Source organism: Sceloporus occidentalis, unplaced genomic scaffold, assembly GCF_023333645.1.
Source record: "Sceloporus occidentalis isolate IW3139 unplaced genomic scaffold, rSceOcc1.0.p SCAF_2, whole genome shotgun sequence".
In the NCBI taxonomy this organism is placed as follows: domain Eukaryota; kingdom Metazoa; phylum Chordata; class Lepidosauria; order Squamata; family Phrynosomatidae; genus Sceloporus; species Sceloporus occidentalis.
Window position 1 is genome coordinate 256,926,845 of NW_028316982.1, and position 17,526 is coordinate 256,944,370.

Here is a 17,526-nt window from a genome sequence, read left to right on the forward strand (position 1 = left end):
ATCCAGGCTGCAGAAATAATCCAGTTTGAGACCACTTCAATTGCTCTGGCTCAGTGCTAGGGAATTCTGGGAATTGTACTTTTTGTGAGACATTCAGCCTTCTCTGTCAGAGAGCTCTGGTGCCACAACAAACTACACTTCCCAGGATTCCATAGCATTCAACCTGGATTATTTCTACTGTCCAGAGGCAGCCAGAGGCAGTTAAATGCCTCACAAAACTACAAAGCCCAGGATTCCACAGCATTTTTGATCCATGGCAATTTAAGCCTCATCAAATGGTATTACTTCTGCAGTGCTATACTATTTATCTTTAATTGATATTAAATTTATTATATTAAATTATATTATATTGCATTACATTTATAAATATACTGTATATATATATATAATTATATTTTGTACATATGTGTGTGTATATATATATATATATCATATTTATATTAATTAAGTATATTTGCTATACTAAAATCATATATATATATATTATATTAAATTTATATATTTGCTATACTAAAATATTTCACACACACACACATATATATATATATTGATTTAGTATATTTGCTATACCAAAATCATTATATATTTTTATATTAAATTAATATATTTGTTATATTAAAATCTTTCATATATATATATATATATATATATTTGTTTGCTATACTGTACTAAAATATTTTGTATATAATTCATTTATATTAATTTAATATATTTGCTATAGTAAAATATTTCATATATATTAATAAATTTGTTATATTAAAATCTTTTTATATATAAATACATTAATTTATTTATTTGCTATACTAAAATATTTCATATATATGTAATATATATATTAATTTAGTACCTTTGCTGTTCTAAAATATTTCATATATATATATTAATTAATTTGTTATATTAAAATCTTTCATATATATATATATATATATTAATTTATTTCTATACTAAAATCTTCCATATATATATATATATATATATATTAATTTAGTACATTTGCTATACTAAAAATATTTCACAGACACACACACAAATATATATACTCTATATGCTATACCAAAATATTTCTCATATATATATATATATATATATATATATATATTAAATTTAATATATTTGCTATACTGAAATGTTTCATATTATATATATATATATATATTTATACTGGTGTGTGTGTATATATATATATATACTGGTATATATATATATATATAGCTTTGCTATACTAAAATATTTCATATATATATATATATATATATCTTTAATTAATATACTAAAATTATATATATATATATATATATATAGTATATTTACTACACTAAAAGCTTGCCTTTTTCCCCCTCCATTGTATGGGCAAGCGACCATTTTAAACCATAAAACTCTATTTTTGTAAAATTAATAAGAATAACAAGAATAATAAAATAAAATCCTTCCGAAGCGAACTCAGAATCTCGACCGCCGCGTCTACATCTATCATTACAATGTCTATGTGCAGCCAAGGATCACGTGACGCTTCCTTAGTTTCGGCCGCGCCTTGTTATTCCTGCAGCAGCTAGAAGAAGCGAGGAGGAGGCGGCAGAGACGAAGACAAGGGGGAAAGGGGTGTGTGTGAGTGACAGGAAAGAACCGCCAATCACATGCGGCGGGTCTAGGGGGCGTGGCCTCGATAAAAAACTCCCGCCATTTTGTTGGAGTGGTTTCCCTGGCCGCTTCTCATTGGCTGAGCGGGAGCTCGAGACACAGGTAAACGGGGCGGGGGGGCTATTGGGCTCCTGAGAGAGCTACAAAATGGCGGCTGGGGATGTTGCTCCCTAAAGGAGCCCTGAGGGCAGGGAATGGGGTGGCTTCATACAGTCAAAAGCATGGTTTCCCACTTATGGAGACCCTGCCATGGGGTTTCCTGGGCTGGATCTCTCCAGAGTGGGGTCTGTCATGGCTTTCCTTTGAGGCTGAGACAGTGTGACTTACTTACTTACTTGCCCCAAGTTCAGCCCAATGGGTTTTTCCATGGTTCAACCAGGCAGGATTTGAACCCTGCTCTCCAGAGTCATAGTCCGATCCTCAAACCATCACACCAGGCTAGGTGAACACAATAATAATAATGTATTTATATTCCACCTTTTCCCCAGGGAATCAAGAACATATTATAGAACAAGTATAAGTAATAAAAACAGATCATCATTGTGTAATACCTTTATTAGGACCATTAAAAGAGGAAATGGGCAGATAAACAGTTCCCTTCTCTTGTATCTCTTTATTTGGTTTGGTTTCCTTTATTTATCAAAGTATTTAAGTGCACCTTTTAATGACAATCATTGCAGAATGGTGATGGCAAAGGAGCAGTAAAAGGCATAGTATGGTCGTTATGAAACCGGGAAGGTAATTGCTGGGTTTATATACTGTTTATCAAATGAACCTCGCAGAGCATTTTGCATCAAAGGATTCCCTCCAACCTCCAGCGTTATGCGAATGCCTGTTACACTGGGATTTTTATTAGGCTTTAAACAGCAGCCAAATAGCGCAGCTGAGCAGTAAAGGTGGCTGGCTGGGCTAATTATACATGAGCATTAGAGCTTAAATTAATTCCCACAATGGGTTAGTCTTCATATGGGCCATAATGCCACTCTGAACCTCCTTTCTGTGCTAGACAGAACTAACCATGAGAGGTTTGTTATTTGCTGTCAAATCAGTGTTGGCTTACAGTGACCCTAAATGAGAGGCCTGCGAGAATCACAGACATCAGCTGCTTTGTTCAGGTCTTGTGGCTTCCCTGATTGAATCAACCCATCTGTAATGTGGTCTTCCACTTTTCCTGCTGCCTCCCACCTTAACAAATATGATCCTCTTTGCCAGTGAGTCATGTTGTTGTTATTGCAGTTGCGTGCCTTCAAGTCATTTTCGATTTATGGCAACTCTAAGGTGAACCTATCATGGGATTTTCTTGGCAAGATTTGTTCAAAGAGGTTTGCGGTTGGCCTCTTCCCCTGAGGATGCTGAGAGCCTGCAGCCTGCCCAAGATCTCCCACTGGGTTTCATGGCTGAGCTAGGAATTGAACCCTGGTCTCCAGAGTTGTAGCCCAGCGCTCAAACCACTATATCACGCTTCCCTCATGGTATGTCCAAAGTCTCAGGTTAGCTATCTTGGCTTCTAGGAATAGTTCAAACCTGATTTGGTCCGGGATCCATAAATTTGCCCTTTTAACATTCCACAATATCCATAGAACTGTCCTTCAACGCCACATTCCAGATGCATTGGTTTTCCTTCTGTCAGCTTTCTTTACTGTCCAGCTTTTACAACCATACATAGAAATAGGAAATACTATTGCATGGATTATTCTGAATTTGGTATTTAATGGTATATCTTTATACTTGATGATCTTATGTAGTTCTCTTGTAGCTGCCCTTTCAAATCTGCCTACTTCTAACTTATTTATTGTTTTACTACAGTCACCATTTTGATTAATGACTGAACCAAATCATAGAAAATCTTTTAACTGTTTTTTGATACCTTATTTGCCCATTTTTTAAAATGTTTTTATTAATTTTTTACAAGTAAAATACATCATATAGTGTTCTTACATTCCAATAATATTCGAGTTTACCTCTATTAGTCTTCCTTGACTTCCCATCAAAATTGTAGAAAAAAACCGTTCTTTATAAATTGACACTTTAGGCATCTCCTTTATAATCCTCATTGGTCTTTATATGTATTATTCTTAAATCTATCACTACCCTCTTTACCAAGTTCAATTCATCTTTTCTTATTCTTGTTACATTTTATTACTTATGTACTATTACCAAGTGAAATGGTCTCTTTATTCTTTTAATCTGTTAACTTTACAAGTTATTCATATATAATAACAGAATAGTCCCCCTCTTCTTGTTTCATATACCTTATCCATGGTTCCCATTGTTTTTTAGATTTGTCCATTGATCCTTTATTTACCCAGCAGGTTAATTTATCCATATCCATATACTTATATACCTTAATTACCCATGATTTTATATCTGGTACCTTTTCCGATTTCCACACAGAGGCTAATAGAGTCCTTGCAGCTAAGATCATGCAAAATATTATTCTTCCGTGTTTTCTTTCTAATTCACTATCCTCAATCATATTTAACAGATACATCTTAGGATCTTTCCCAAAATTTACTTTTAGAATATTTTGAATTTGTTTGTGAACTTCAGACCAGAATTTACTGACAATCTTACATCTCCACCAGCAATGAATCAATGTTCCAGTCTCTTCCTTACATTTCCAGCATTTGTTATTGCAGTCTTTAGAGACTTTGGCTAATAATTCAGGAGTTAAGTACCATCTAAATTGCATTTTGATCAAGTTTTTTTGAAGAGCATAGCTTTTAGTGAACTTCATTCGTCTTGTCCAATTTTTTCCCCATTGTTCTAGTTGAATATTTTGTCCCAGTTCTTGCGCCCATCTTATCATACAGTCTTTTATATTTTCCTGTTCAAGCTCTTGTCTCAGCAGTAGTTGATATATTTTAGAAATTTCTTTAGTTCCTTCTTGCATTATTATCTTTTCAAACTCGGCTTCTCCCTTACCTATTCCATATAATTTTAAATCTTGATTATATTGTTCTTTTATCTTTCTGTATAAAAACCAATTGCAAATAAACCCCTCATCTAGTAGTTCTTCCTCAGTTTTTAATCTTCTTTTGTTATTTTCATATCTAGTCAGATCTTCATATGTTGGCCATTTTTCACATAACATTTTTTCTCTTGTATAAAAAGCCTCATTAATAGATACCCATAGTGGGATTTTTGGAAACCATCTCCTCTTTATTTTCTGCCATACGTAATAAATCATTCTTCTTATAAAATGGCTAAATTCTTTATTCACTTTGTCTTTCCCATAAAATAGGTAACTGTGCAAGCCATATACCAGACCAACTCCTACTAGATTTAGTATTTTATTATTTTTTAGTCTGATCCAGTCTAGGGTCCAGATTAGGGTAGCTGCAAAATAATATAGCTTTAGATCCGGAAGTGCTAAGCCCCCTCTTTCTTTTGCATCTTGGAGTAATTTGAATCTAATCCTGGGCTTTTTGGAATTCCATATGAATTTTGACAATTCTTTATTCCATTTTTGGAAGGGAGTTTCATTATGAATAATCGGTACACTTTGAAATAAAAACACCATCCTTGGTAATATCATCATCTTAATAGCAGATATTCGACCCAACCAGGAAAGTTGCAATTTTTCCAACCTTATTATATCTTTTCTAATTTCGAGTCAAGTTTTTTCATAGTTATTCTTAAATATATCTGAATTTTTTGTTGTAAGCCAAATTCCAAGATACTTCACTTTCTTAACTATTTGGAAGTTGGATTTTTCTTTAATTTTCTCCTGCTCCTCTTCAAATATATTCATTGCTAGCATTTTTGTTTTGTCCTTATTGACCTGAAAGCCTGAGTATTCTCCATAGTCCTTCAAAATTGTTAGCAGGTAATCTATATCGTCTACAGGATTACTTAAGGAAATAACTAGGTCGTCTGCAAAAGCCATTGTTTTGTATTCCCATCCCTTGATCTTCACTCCTTCAATTTGTTTCTTTTCTCTTAATTGTTTTAATAAGGTTTCTATTACCACCAAAAATAGTAAAGGGGATAGGGGGCACCCCTGTCGTACGCCTTTTTGTATATCAAAAGTTCCTGTTTTTTCTCCATTTACAATTAGCTTGGCCTCCTGCTTTTTGTATATATTTTGGATCCACCTTATTTGCCCATTTTAAAGGCTGCACTGGTAGCATTGCTACTGGTAGGATCTCCTAAGTCATTCTTTTGCTGAGGAGCAATACTAAAAGTAGGGCCTATATACTCTAAAGACACTAGATGGTCATTAATAATAGTAATACGGTAATAATATTTATTTTTTAGCTACCTCTTGCCTTCGTTCAAGATGAGGAACACCAACAGACCAACAAACACATCTTAACATCAGTTAAGAACACGAGTTAAAAACACACATCAATTTAAAAGCACAAACAGGAAACATACATGTTAAAACAATCCACACTTTAAAATTAATCATTTAAAATTTACAATTAAAAAAAACATTTAGATAGGCTTGGCAAAGAGGCTGGTCTTTAAAGCTGTTTTAAATTCAAACAGCATATTCAGCTGTCGAAAATCTTCTGGCAGATAAGGGCAGCTGAAGAAAAAGTTATGTAAAGCAACAGTGGTCATTATTTTTGTTTTCTTAATGTTCAGCTGTTTCTTCATTTTTGACACCTCCTTCTTCAGAGACTAATCCTGTTGTTTATATGATACCTTCAGCATCTGAGAAAGATCCCTTTCCATTCATGAACCAAACCTTGAAAATAATAGCATAACTCAAGTTTGGTTTTTTGTTCAGTATCGATTTCTGAAAGATCCGTAGCACCTTATTTCACTTTGAATGCTGCAGGCTTCAGGAAACAGAAGGTTTGCGTGATCTGAAACAAGGTTTTCGTTGTTTGTTTTTATGTTTCATAACTGTATGTGATGCACATATATGCAGATATACAGCAGTTTATAGCAGCTTACTGATGCTAGTAAGAAGAAAAGTGAATCAGAGTCTGTGTGTCTTTGTACAAGGCCTTATATATATTGCGTGGCTTGGAGAAATGTCCTTGGCATGTCGTGTACTTGATCAGCTTAAAATCTGTTCTATTTTGCAAAAGTACTTTTTGGATATGGTTTTCTACTTCTTGATTAATAGTACAGGTACAGTGGTCCTTCCATATTTGCTGGGATTAGGGGCAAAGGACCCCTGTGAATGTTGAAAACCCGCAAATAAAAAAACACTATTGTTTTTACCCAAGAGAACACCTCTCTAGGAATTTCCAGGTCCTCCAGTGCAACCCTATGACCAACAAACAGAAGTTTGTTTTTATTGTTTTTATTTATTTAATCATGCCGGAGGACCTACAAATGCCTAGAGAAGTGTTTTCTCTAGGAAGGTCTAGGTTCTCCAGCCCCACATTATGGTCAACCTCTGGCAGAGTTTCGCTGGAGGGCCTAGAGAATCCTAGAGAGAACATATTAATAAAAACTGCAAATAATTAAATCCACAAAAGTCAAAGCCACAAATGTGGAGGGCCAACTGTATAGCCAAAGGTAGAGTATTGTTGACACTCCCATTAATACTGTCGAACATAGAAGATTTACCACAATATGGATTGTGGTAAACCGCTTCTTAGAAAAGTTTATCTCATTCTGGAAGGTATAATATTTCATAACAGTTTTTAAAAAAACTTTTCTAGAATGTCTAATTTATATATTTACGTCTTGAACTAGCAGTGTGTGAACAAGGGGAACAATTTTTTTCTGGATCTTTGCATCTCTTGAAGGCAAAAAGATATAAGCAATTCATAGTTTGAATTTGCAATTTAATTTTTAAAACTTTTTTTCTAGCTCTTATGGAAGCAAAATCTGTAAGTAGAAGATATGAAACAAGGAGAAGCAGCAGAGCAGAAAAATCAGTAGCCAAATCTCGGGTTGACTGGCATCGGACTAGGAGAAGCAATACACTGCTTGATAGTGAAGAAGATGATGATACAGTTACATCAGAAGAAGAAGAAGAACTTGAAACGAGTTCAGAAGATGATGTGGTTGGAAAAGAAAACAATGAATCTCTTTTTAATAAGAGTAAAGATGAAATTCTGGATCCTGCAGGTAGCCCTCCAAATGTTGACAGAGGTTGCAATGACATAGCCACAGAAGACACTGAAGAAGAAAGCATCAACATTGGAAAGCGTAAGAGAGTTCGAACATCTGTCATGTATGACAGTGATGAAAGTGATGACAGTGATATTGTTCGGAAAGTTAATGCTAAATGCAGCTGCATAACAGATGAGGAAGACTTGTCTGTTGGCCAGGAGCAAAACATGTCACCTGCAAAAGAAGCATCAGACCAAAAACAGAAAAGGCTAATGAAGCTGCAGGAACTGTCCCAAAGACGATCTACTCAGACTTCTAGCATTGGTGACTATTATAAGGTATAACTTTGAATTTGTTTGCAGAAAGAAATATTGCAGATATTTCAGGAAGACAAGACAGGAGGACCCAGAAGTGAATGAAAAGTTCAGCAGATTTATTTAAAAGCCAGAGAAGTAAATCTCCCTAGTATATAGGTGACATACCTTTTTATAGGACTTCAGACAAAGAACTTACAAGTCATACATTGATTGGATACAAAGGATACAAACACTTACATCCCTTTTCAGTCATTGGATACAAAACACATACATTTCTGGGCCCTCGTGGGCTCCATTATTGACATCTCTTATCAGGACTGTTTTCAATCACTGTCCCACATAGTCTCAGCCTGGCATTCCTTGTTTTGGGTAGATGTAGACATTAAGGAACCACTTAAGAGCAATAAAAAGGCCCAGAATAGCATGAGGAGACCTTTCTGACCCAACTGTTATCTAGCATACACAGTCATGTTCTCTAACTCATTCTTATCTATTTTTTTTTCTTTTAAGCATTCTAGCTAGTACTGTTTTGCTATTTTGTTAATTTTTGTCTTCCTCAGCATCATTACACTTGCTGTTCACAGATGAAATTTTTATTTGTGAAGTTGGTTGGAAATTTTTTAATTAAAAAACTGGATCATGTTACATTGTCTTCTCACTGTTGTAACTTGCATATTTAACCCATTCTGTAACCTAGGAATGATCTTGAGTGGGTTCTGACAACAACCACAGTGAAGATAGGCTAGTGATGCCCAAATATGACTTCTCAGTCTAGGATAAATTTTCTCAGTTTTAAAATCTTTTTTTTTTAACCTTGAGACTGTGATTCTAAGTTAGCTGGAGAAAGTGGGCATGGTCTCCTATCTCCGTGTGTAATGAACTGGGTTTGATGGTCATGACTTTACATGGCAAATACTTTTCAGTACATGTAACAATACAAAATAATTTAAACAGACTATTGAAAGAAGTTTCTTTACTTTTCACTTTGACTAGGATAATGAAGATGATGCAGTAACATTAGATGATTCTTACAATTCACCCCTCTCAGAAGCTGAAATCAATGACACATCAGATGATGACAGCATGAAAGATTTCATCGTGGAGGAGGAAGAAGAGGGGGACAATTTGGAACCGGAAAACTCTGAAAATGAAAGTCAGCCACAAGAGAGAGAGCAATTTATGCCAAGGCTGTTGTTGGAAAGGCATCTCCCAAACTGTAAGTTTAAGATTAGCTAGAAAAGGAAATGAATATCATATTTCTGATTTTACAGTCTCATCACATTTTACTTGTATCCATATAGGAAACTACATGTACTGTAATTCTTCTGTAAGTCATCAGTGTGATCATTATATTCAGATGTATTTTACTAATTATTTTTACTCTTTTTACAGTGCCTCGTGTTGATCCCTCTGTCCATTTCCAGAGAGTTGTAAAGTCTTTTCTGATCAATGCAATTGATAATACTTTTTTGATTTCATTATATGGTAAGGAAAATGCTTTTATTAAGCTTGTTATATTTTCCTATTAAAGATTTTGTTACTGAAGTAAGTACAATACTATTTTAAAATATGTATGTGAAGATAAACAAGGTTGTTATGCTAATTTCTTTTTTTAAAAAAACTCAATAGAGGGGGAAAGACAGAAGAGCTATGAAAAAGATATGCTGACTTCACTTCATTACTTGGATGACCGTTTTATTCAACCTCGCCTTGAAAATTTACTTGCTAGAAGTCGCTGGAAAGAACGCTATAAGGTACTGAGATTTTGTGTTGGTCCTTTTATTTAGTATCTTGGAAGGGAGTGGGTGAAGTGACGGCGTAGCGTCCGCATGCTGGATGCCGTGACCCTGGCTCCATGGCATCATTTTGGCGTGCACCCGTTTACATGGCATGCACCATGCTGACACCACTCTCGTACTGCATCTACACGATGCAGCACCAAAAGGGTGTCATAACACCACAGCGCAGCGCCTATGACGCCCTTTCCGGGGCCGAAAAAGAACCCACCATTTGTGGGTTCTTTTTGCACTAGGTTGGGGGCATGGCATGCGGTTGCCGCATCCCCAACCCAGTGCTTCTGCCCCTTGCGGGCTGTCTATACAGCTCCTTGGTTGGAGTGGCTCAGGAATTTAATTATGTACAAAATTTTATTATGTCTAGGACACAATTTGTCATTATATACAACAAAAATTAATTTTTTAAAAAAATATATAAATAGTAGTAACATGAAAGAAGAAACTCCTGAGAAGAAGAAAATAAGCATTCCATTAAAATGTCTGTAATATCAATTTATGCTTGCGCTTTCATAAGTAAACCATGTTTTCATTATTCACTGAAATCATGATAGTGATAAAGCCAGGGTGATTTTCATCAGCAGATTTCAAGAGTTACATTACCATAATGGTATGATCTTCATCGTCACTCTTTACACGTCTGAAAGCTGGAGAATGTGCATTGGCCTCCTAAGTTGACCTGAGCAAGCAGTGCTTGTTCAATTGATGGATTGATTACTTGACATGCCTTTCTCTGTATTAACTGAGTTTAGAACTCCTTAATATGTGCATGATTCCTTAATGTCATGCATCTCCCATTTCCTTTACTAGTGGCTCATGCACTTCCCATTTCTTTTACTAGTAGTAACAGCTCCATACTTGCCCTCTTTTTCACATATGGATCTGCCTCTGACATGAAAAAGAATGGGGATGTCAGTAGGTAAAGGAATTTCATTTATGCATACTAGTGCCATGTGTGCATGTTGCCAAGTATTATTTTCTCAACTGATGAGTGCTCAACACGTTTAGAAGAATTTCCCCAGTACATATCTGTTCTTTGGGGACTGAGCTTGTTTACTTAGCCTGTGCAAGCGTATAATGTTGCCAGTTGTACAAGAGAGTAAGACTTGTAATTATGTATTTCGTGGTCTAATCATGCAATACCTGTCAGTTCCTGAACTATCCATGGAGAACCCATGGAATATCCAATAAACACACCTTTAAATTGTACCTGCCAGAGAAAAGTAACATTGTTTTTTCTTGTGGGAAAAAAAATATAACAGCAAAAAAGCGTGGGTGACTGCTAAGATGTCAAGAGTAAGTGATAAGTCACACTTTCCCTATCTCCAATATTTATTTAAGAATCTACAATATGAGGATAAGTAACAGGGACCAAGTTCACTTGCATATGAATTAGTACTTTTAAGAACCCAGTAGCTCATTCCAACCAAATATCGTTTTCCAGGAACGAGTAGATAGTTATTCTGCTATTTGCATAAATATGGGAAACCCAGTGAAACGTTCTTGTCAAGCCTGTGAACTGCAGAGGTACTGTAAATTTACAGTAATTCTATCAGGAAAATCATACAATAGTGAAACATTGGAAGTAGATGACTTCATGTCGCATGATAAACAGGTAAATTTTGTTTGTGTGTTTCAAAGCTACTGAAAATGGGGGGGATACAGTCGGCCCTTCTTATACGCGGATTTGCCATCCGCGGATTTGAGCATCTGCGGATGGCAAATCAGGAAGTTGTCCCCAATGGCGGCGCACGTGCATGCACACCGCCATTGGGGACAACTTCCTTCTCCTCCCTCCCCTCCCTCGCTTCCCTCCTCCCTTCCTTTTCTGCCTCCCTCCCTTCCCTTCCTCTTACTTACCTTTAAAGTCTCGGCGCGGCTACTTGGCCTCCGCCGCCGCCGCCACGGGACAAGCCAGGTGGCAGCGGCGGAGGCCAAGCCTTGGCTTCCTCGCCGCCGCTGTGAAAGGGCCGATGGTGGTGCTGGAGGCCTTTTGGCCCCCCAACAGCACTGCCACCGGGCCTTTCCCGCGGTGGCGGCAAGGAGGGAGAGCTGCCAAGCCAGAGGCCTTCAAGGCCTCCAGCGCTGGCATCCGGCCTCCTCCATGCCTCCGCCACCACGGAAGGCCCAGATACCGGTGTTGGAGGCCAAGAGGGCCCCAGCACCGACACCCACTCCTTCCGCGGCGGCAGTGGTGGCGAGGAGGCCAGGTGATGATGCCGGAGGCCTTGACCTCTGGCGGTGCTGTGCTCCGCGCCTCCTCTTCAAAAAAAAGGCGCGGAGCACAGCACCGCCAGAGGCCTTCAAGGCCTCCGGCACCGTCATGCACACCGCCATTGGGACAAATGGGACTTGAGCATAAATGGATTTTGGTATACGCGGGGGGGTCCGGAACGGATCCCCCGCGTATACCAAGGGTCCACTGCACATTGCACTGTTTTTTTGTTGGTGATTCTAATGTTTGGTTTTGTTTTTAGCCTTGTATTTTTAAAGACTGTTGATACATAGATTTTTTTATGTTTTAAAAAGTTGTGTGCATGTATCAGTGACTATGCATATTTCATAACTTACCAGGCCCAACGTTCATTAGACTTTTGTACAAACATATAACCTAAACATGGAAGCTAATTTGTTGTGCACTGGAGACTTGTGACAGTTTAGGAATATGAGAATTGTATATTTCAAAACAATTTTGCCAAACTCCAATTGTGTGTTAACTTCCACAGTAAATATGTACAATTTTATGCAGGTTGATATGCCCGTGGGGCTCCTAACTTTGCATTCACAAACTTTCTAAAGTGAAGTGATTCCTTAAATTTACACTGGTATGACTGTTCTACTGTATAAACCTAGGATTTGTAGTGTTTATTTTCATTAACTATGCTTTTTAAATTCATTCCATTGCGATTCAGTTAGTGCTGAACAGGGTATGCTTTATGACTTCAGGGTATTTACATGCATACATACAAAAATCTAATCCTTTTAATTTATTATTTAAAACGTTTTCCTAGCCCCAGCGGTACCAGTATTTCAACTGATTAAAACAATTGGCACTAGTGTTGCCTTTATAAAAATGAGAAGAGTAGGAGTTGCTATCATTTAGATACTTATAAACAACATGTCTATGTAATATTGTATCATTTTATATGACATTTATAACTGATGAGATAATTACATTTCCCACTATTGTCCAAACACCTTGCCTTTTGATACAGGCATTGAAGATCGGAACTACATGTGCAAACCGAACCTATGTTTATCATAGTTTGAAGCATTTTAAATACAAGTTATATCAGGATTGCTTTTTGGTTATGAAAAATGATGGCCTTCAGGATGAGCCAGTTGAAGATTCTGTGAACAGAATTTTCAGGGAGTTGGAGGAAGATGGCTGGATTGATAAGGTATAGTAGAACTGATTGGTGAATTCTGTTTCTTTGGGAATCAATGGAATTAATAATCATGGCACAGTGAGGATTTTGTGAATTCAAGTGAACAAAGAGAGAGTGTATGTGCAAATTTAATAGTCCATAAAGTGTAATTCTAGGAAAAGTTAACCTGAAAAATACTTCTTGCATAGAAATGGGACCCATTTAGAGTTTTGTTTTAATGATTAAGAGAATAGTCTTTTTGTTGTTGTAGTTTTAAAAAGACCAAATTAATAGGACCAGAAAGAGCTGGGTTCTTGTTACTCTAGAATAAGTTCCATTTTAAATTAAAGAGGTTTACTGCAAAAATAGTCTGGACTTCTTTTCAGTACATTTACAGTGTCCCTTTGTGATGCTGTAGAGAAATCCAATAAAAGGTAAAGGCATAGAAACCTTGGCACTCGGCTCTCATTTCTTTCTTTTGCTAAGCTCAGTTCTTTCAAAGTATGGCATCCTGCCGCTTTCACTGCTTCAGCAAATTACAGGTATATTTCAATTAACAAAGTAGATTCCTGAGTATTACTTCTTTAATAGAAAATTTGGTACCTGAGGCAGAAATAACGTGAGAAGAATAGGGATTGATTACTATGGGTCCAAACAGACAGGCCAAAATAAAGCTGCTTTGGGTCACTTTGGCGGTATGCTGTTTAAATTATGTATGTGTCTTAAGAAGCCAGTAGCTGTGCTGAAGCTGCGCTCCAGTCCTTAGGACTGGAGCATGGCTTTGGCATGGCTTCTGGCTTCTTAAAGATGCATGTGTCATTTAAACAGCTTACCTCCAAATTGTCCCAAAGCAGCTTTATTTTGGCCTATCTGTTCAGGCCCTATACCACAAAAAAGAAAAGCAGTTCAACATGTTTAAGGAAACATTTTAAGCAAAAATAATAATGGACAGATGTGAAGTGAAACAGCAGAGTCAGCTAAGTACATAAAAGCATTTGAACCTTCTAGAAAACTTCTAAAATTAGTCTAGGGTTGATTTTTATTTCTCCACTTTTCTTATGATTCCCATTTTGGTAGCCATGCTGGGAGTAGCTGGTGAAGCAGGCCAATCTGCTTTCCCCTTTGTCTTGCCGTTCATTTGTGTTAAGTAAGGGAATCTAGAGGAAGTTGTTGTTGTGTATAAAATTTTGCAGCCACTTGCTAATTCAGTGTTGTCTCTGTAGAAAGCCACTTTCCTCAATTTCAAAAAATAAACCTTTAGGGATCAAGACTGGTTCTTTGCAGAGCATTATACAGTGGGCTGGGTCCTTGGGATCTGCTAGGGTTTGGTTCCAGGCCCCGCTGTGGATAACAAAATCTGTGGATGTGCAAATCCCGTTAAATACAGTGGCATAGTAAAATGGTATCCCTTATATAAAATAATAATAATAATAATTTGTTTTATTTATATACCGCTATTCCAAAGATCATAGCAGTGAACAGCAAGTAAGCTAATTAGCAAGTAAACTATTTTGCCCCCAACAGCCTGGGTACTCATTTTAGCGACATCGGAAGGATGCAAGCCTGAGTCGAGCTTGGGCCCTTTTGCTGGTCTTGAACTCGCAACCTTGTGGTTTTGAGTGAATGGCTGCAGTACAGGCATTTAACCACTGCGCCACCAGGGCAAAATCAAGGTTTGTTTTTGGGGAATTTACATATTTTAAAAAATATTTTCAAACCATGGATGCTGGAATCCATGGATAAAGAATCTGTGGATATAGAAGGCTGGCTTTAGAATGGATAGTCACAGGTACTGAAGAAAATACATTTAAAATTAGTAACGTTGCAAGTGTAAACTTCACCATAAATGCACATTATCAATAAACACAACAAATCCAAAATTCCAAGAAAGCAGGATTTAACTGCCTTTCATTCATGGGAAAAACGGAGACATTTGACAGGTGCAATCTCTTCCAGAAGTACTTTATATGAATATTTCTCTTTCTGTACTGTCACTAAAAGTGCAAGGTGATCACTAATAAAGCCAATAGGTATTGGCAGAATTTCCCTCCAGTAGACAGCTGCATGTTCTAATGAATTTTGTCCAATCTTTGTTTGGATTTAATATATTGCCTTGCTGCTTCCATTGATCATGTTGTTGTTACATGTCTCACCTGTGAAAGCTATCAACAATTGACAAAAAAGCCTCACCTGGGATTCAGTCTGCTAAAATGATGGGTTTTTTTCCTTTGTTTCAAGCAATACAAAGCTCTACAAGAATATATGGACAGTGCAGATTACTTCCAAGATGAAAAAATGGACTGAAAGTGCTTGGATTCATTCTTTGAAAACAGATTTTAAAAGCATATACAGATGTGCTTCCTCTAAACTGGTGACAGTATTTGAAGATCATCTTGCATTCTAGCTACTTTTTTTCATTCCAGGGTTTAATAATATACCTTCTTGTTGTTATTATGGACACTACTGTTTGTTTCTTTTCATAGTTCATTTTAATTATCATAATAATTATTTAAATAATTTTTATAGTGGAAATAATTTCTTTTCTGCTCTTGAGTGCCACGTAGCTCAACTTAATGGTCTGAAAAAAAATCAGGGTGTTAATTCAGGAAATGAATTTTTCAGTAGTGTGATACTCAGGTGGATTGTGCCAACATGTGAGATATACTTGGCTTCAGTTCTTTTTGGAAAAGGAAATATCTATATAGTGAAAGTCCACAGACTGTGGTCCAGAACACACTATAGAAATAATCCAGTTCAAGACCGCTTTAACTGCCCTGGCTCAGTGCTAGGGAATCCTGGGAATTGTAGTTTATTGTGGCAATAGAGTTCTCTGACAGAAGGCTAAATGTCTCATAAAATTACAGTTCTCAGGATTCCCTACCATTGAGCCAGGGCAGTTAAAGTAGTCTTGGAACTGGATTATTTCTTCAGTGTGTTTTGGACAGTAAGTGTTGTTTACCCATCATAATACCTAAAAGCTGGATACATGGCAGTAACAAATGACCTCTCCAAAAACAGCAGGCTATCATTGTTTATGTGTCCTTGTGGCACAAAATTCATGGACTTGTATTTAGCCAGCACAGTTGACTGAAAGCTAGAACTTTGCTAGCATCCCCTAAAGCAAAGGAGAAGAGCAGCATTCATTCAGACTGAGTGTGGCACTGAATTGTCCTAAAACACAACAAATCCTATTATGTCCTTTATGTAGAATTTGGAAGAGAAGAAGCTTTACAGTTCTTTATGATTTGTATAGAGGCTGCTGTTAGGTATCTGATAACTTCCATGTTGGACTGTTTCTTAGAGACTTCTATGGATGTTCACTGCATCAGTAATGGATTCAAGATTAAGAAAGACTGTTGACTAATGGGGATTGTCATAAAACACTGCAGTATAGAGTACTCATATTTAGGGATCCAGCCAGCCCCACATGTTCTCTATCAGGCTACTTAGTTCCATTCTATTTCCTGCTTCAGGTTTCTGGACTCGACTGTAAAAGTCAAGCAGTGTTCTTATTTTCATTGAGAATGCTTGGTCCTCATTGTCTACCCCCACTTTAAGATTTTCCCATCAGACCTTTTTATGCTTCTGCCAACTTTGGGGTTCTTCCAAACGTGCTAATAACCTCTGCCCTGTGCTTGAATTGTGCCATTTTTGCTATATAAGGAAGTTGGCAGTTGGAGAAATTATTTTGCTTTTATTAGATATGATGACTCAACTAATTTTGAGAAGCAGAATATTGTGTCTTTTAGGGAATTTCAGAGTTCACATACAGGAAGAGTGTAATGGCTTACAGATTACAGTAGTAATTCTGATCAGTTGTTCTGATCCAGGTAAGCTGTTCTTAGGCTTATGCTTGACATCACCAAACCACCATACTTCTTGAATGTATTGCTGTTGCTCTGATAATTAGGCTGTGGCAGGAAAGTGGGGTTAGAAAGCAAGACTAAGACAACAGGGCCAGCAATACAATCGGAGAGGCAATCTGCATGTATAACTCTTAGTATGTTAAGATTTGTTGTGACAAATACAAATAAAAACTGTGTGAAATATGTGTGTCAGAAATACTTTTTAAGGCTGTAATGGGATTTACAGCTCACTCATGCCTACTGTGTTTGAAGAACATTTTGCTGTACATAAACCACACCCATATTTATACTCTGTAAACAGATAGATATAATTTATAAGGAAATCCAGTTGTCTTCAGTCGTGTTAGTATGTGAGTTTTTACATACTGTGAGAGCAAGTCACACTCTGATCAGGACTCTCCCTGTGAAACTGAGGCTATGTTTGTATTTTTAAGGGGAAGAGAAGGAAGGAGAGCCGCAACCTTTTTTTGAGTAGGTGGGTAATAGTTTCCTTAGTTAATGTTTCAGAAGGCCACAGGAA

General features: G+C 36.9%; 1 protein-coding gene across 2 annotated transcripts; it reads left to right on the forward strand.

The window, feature by feature from the left end:
- Window positions 1-1,555: 1,555 nt before the first annotated feature.
- On the forward strand, window positions 1,556-17,181 carry CCDC82 (coiled-coil domain containing 82). 2 transcript variants are annotated; one of them, XM_089512789.1, is made up of 8 exons: window positions 1,556-1,740; window positions 7,417-8,000; window positions 8,973-9,195; window positions 9,372-9,464; window positions 9,609-9,733; window positions 11,217-11,387; window positions 12,988-13,173; window positions 15,379-17,181. In XM_089512789.1, the coding sequence occupies exons 2-8, from the start codon at window positions 7,422-7,424 to the stop codon at window positions 15,442-15,444; spliced, it is 1,443 nt and encodes a 480-aa protein (XP_089368915.1). In that variant the 5' UTR covers window positions 1,556-1,740; window positions 7,417-7,421; the 3' UTR covers window positions 15,445-17,181. The 2 variants fall into 2 exon arrangements, with proteins under 2 accessions (XP_089368915.1, XP_089368916.1); XM_089512790.1 differs by lacking the exon at window positions 11,217-11,387.
- Window positions 17,182-17,526: the final 345 nt, after the last annotated feature.

Excerpts from the sequence above, each read along its gene's own strand:
- CCDC82 (XM_089512789.1), top strand. The coding sequence starts at position 7,422 with ATGGAAGCAAAATCTGTAAGTAGAAGATATGAAACAAGGAGAAGCAGC. Across the intron at positions 9,465-9,608 it reads TTTTTTGATTTCATTATATG|AGGGGGAAAGACAGAAGAGC; the intron begins GTAAGGAAAATG and ends AAAACTCAATAG. Across the intron at positions 9,734-11,216 it reads GCTGGAAAGAACGCTATAAG|GAACGAGTAGATAGTTATTC; the intron begins GTACTGAGATTT and ends ATCGTTTTCCAG.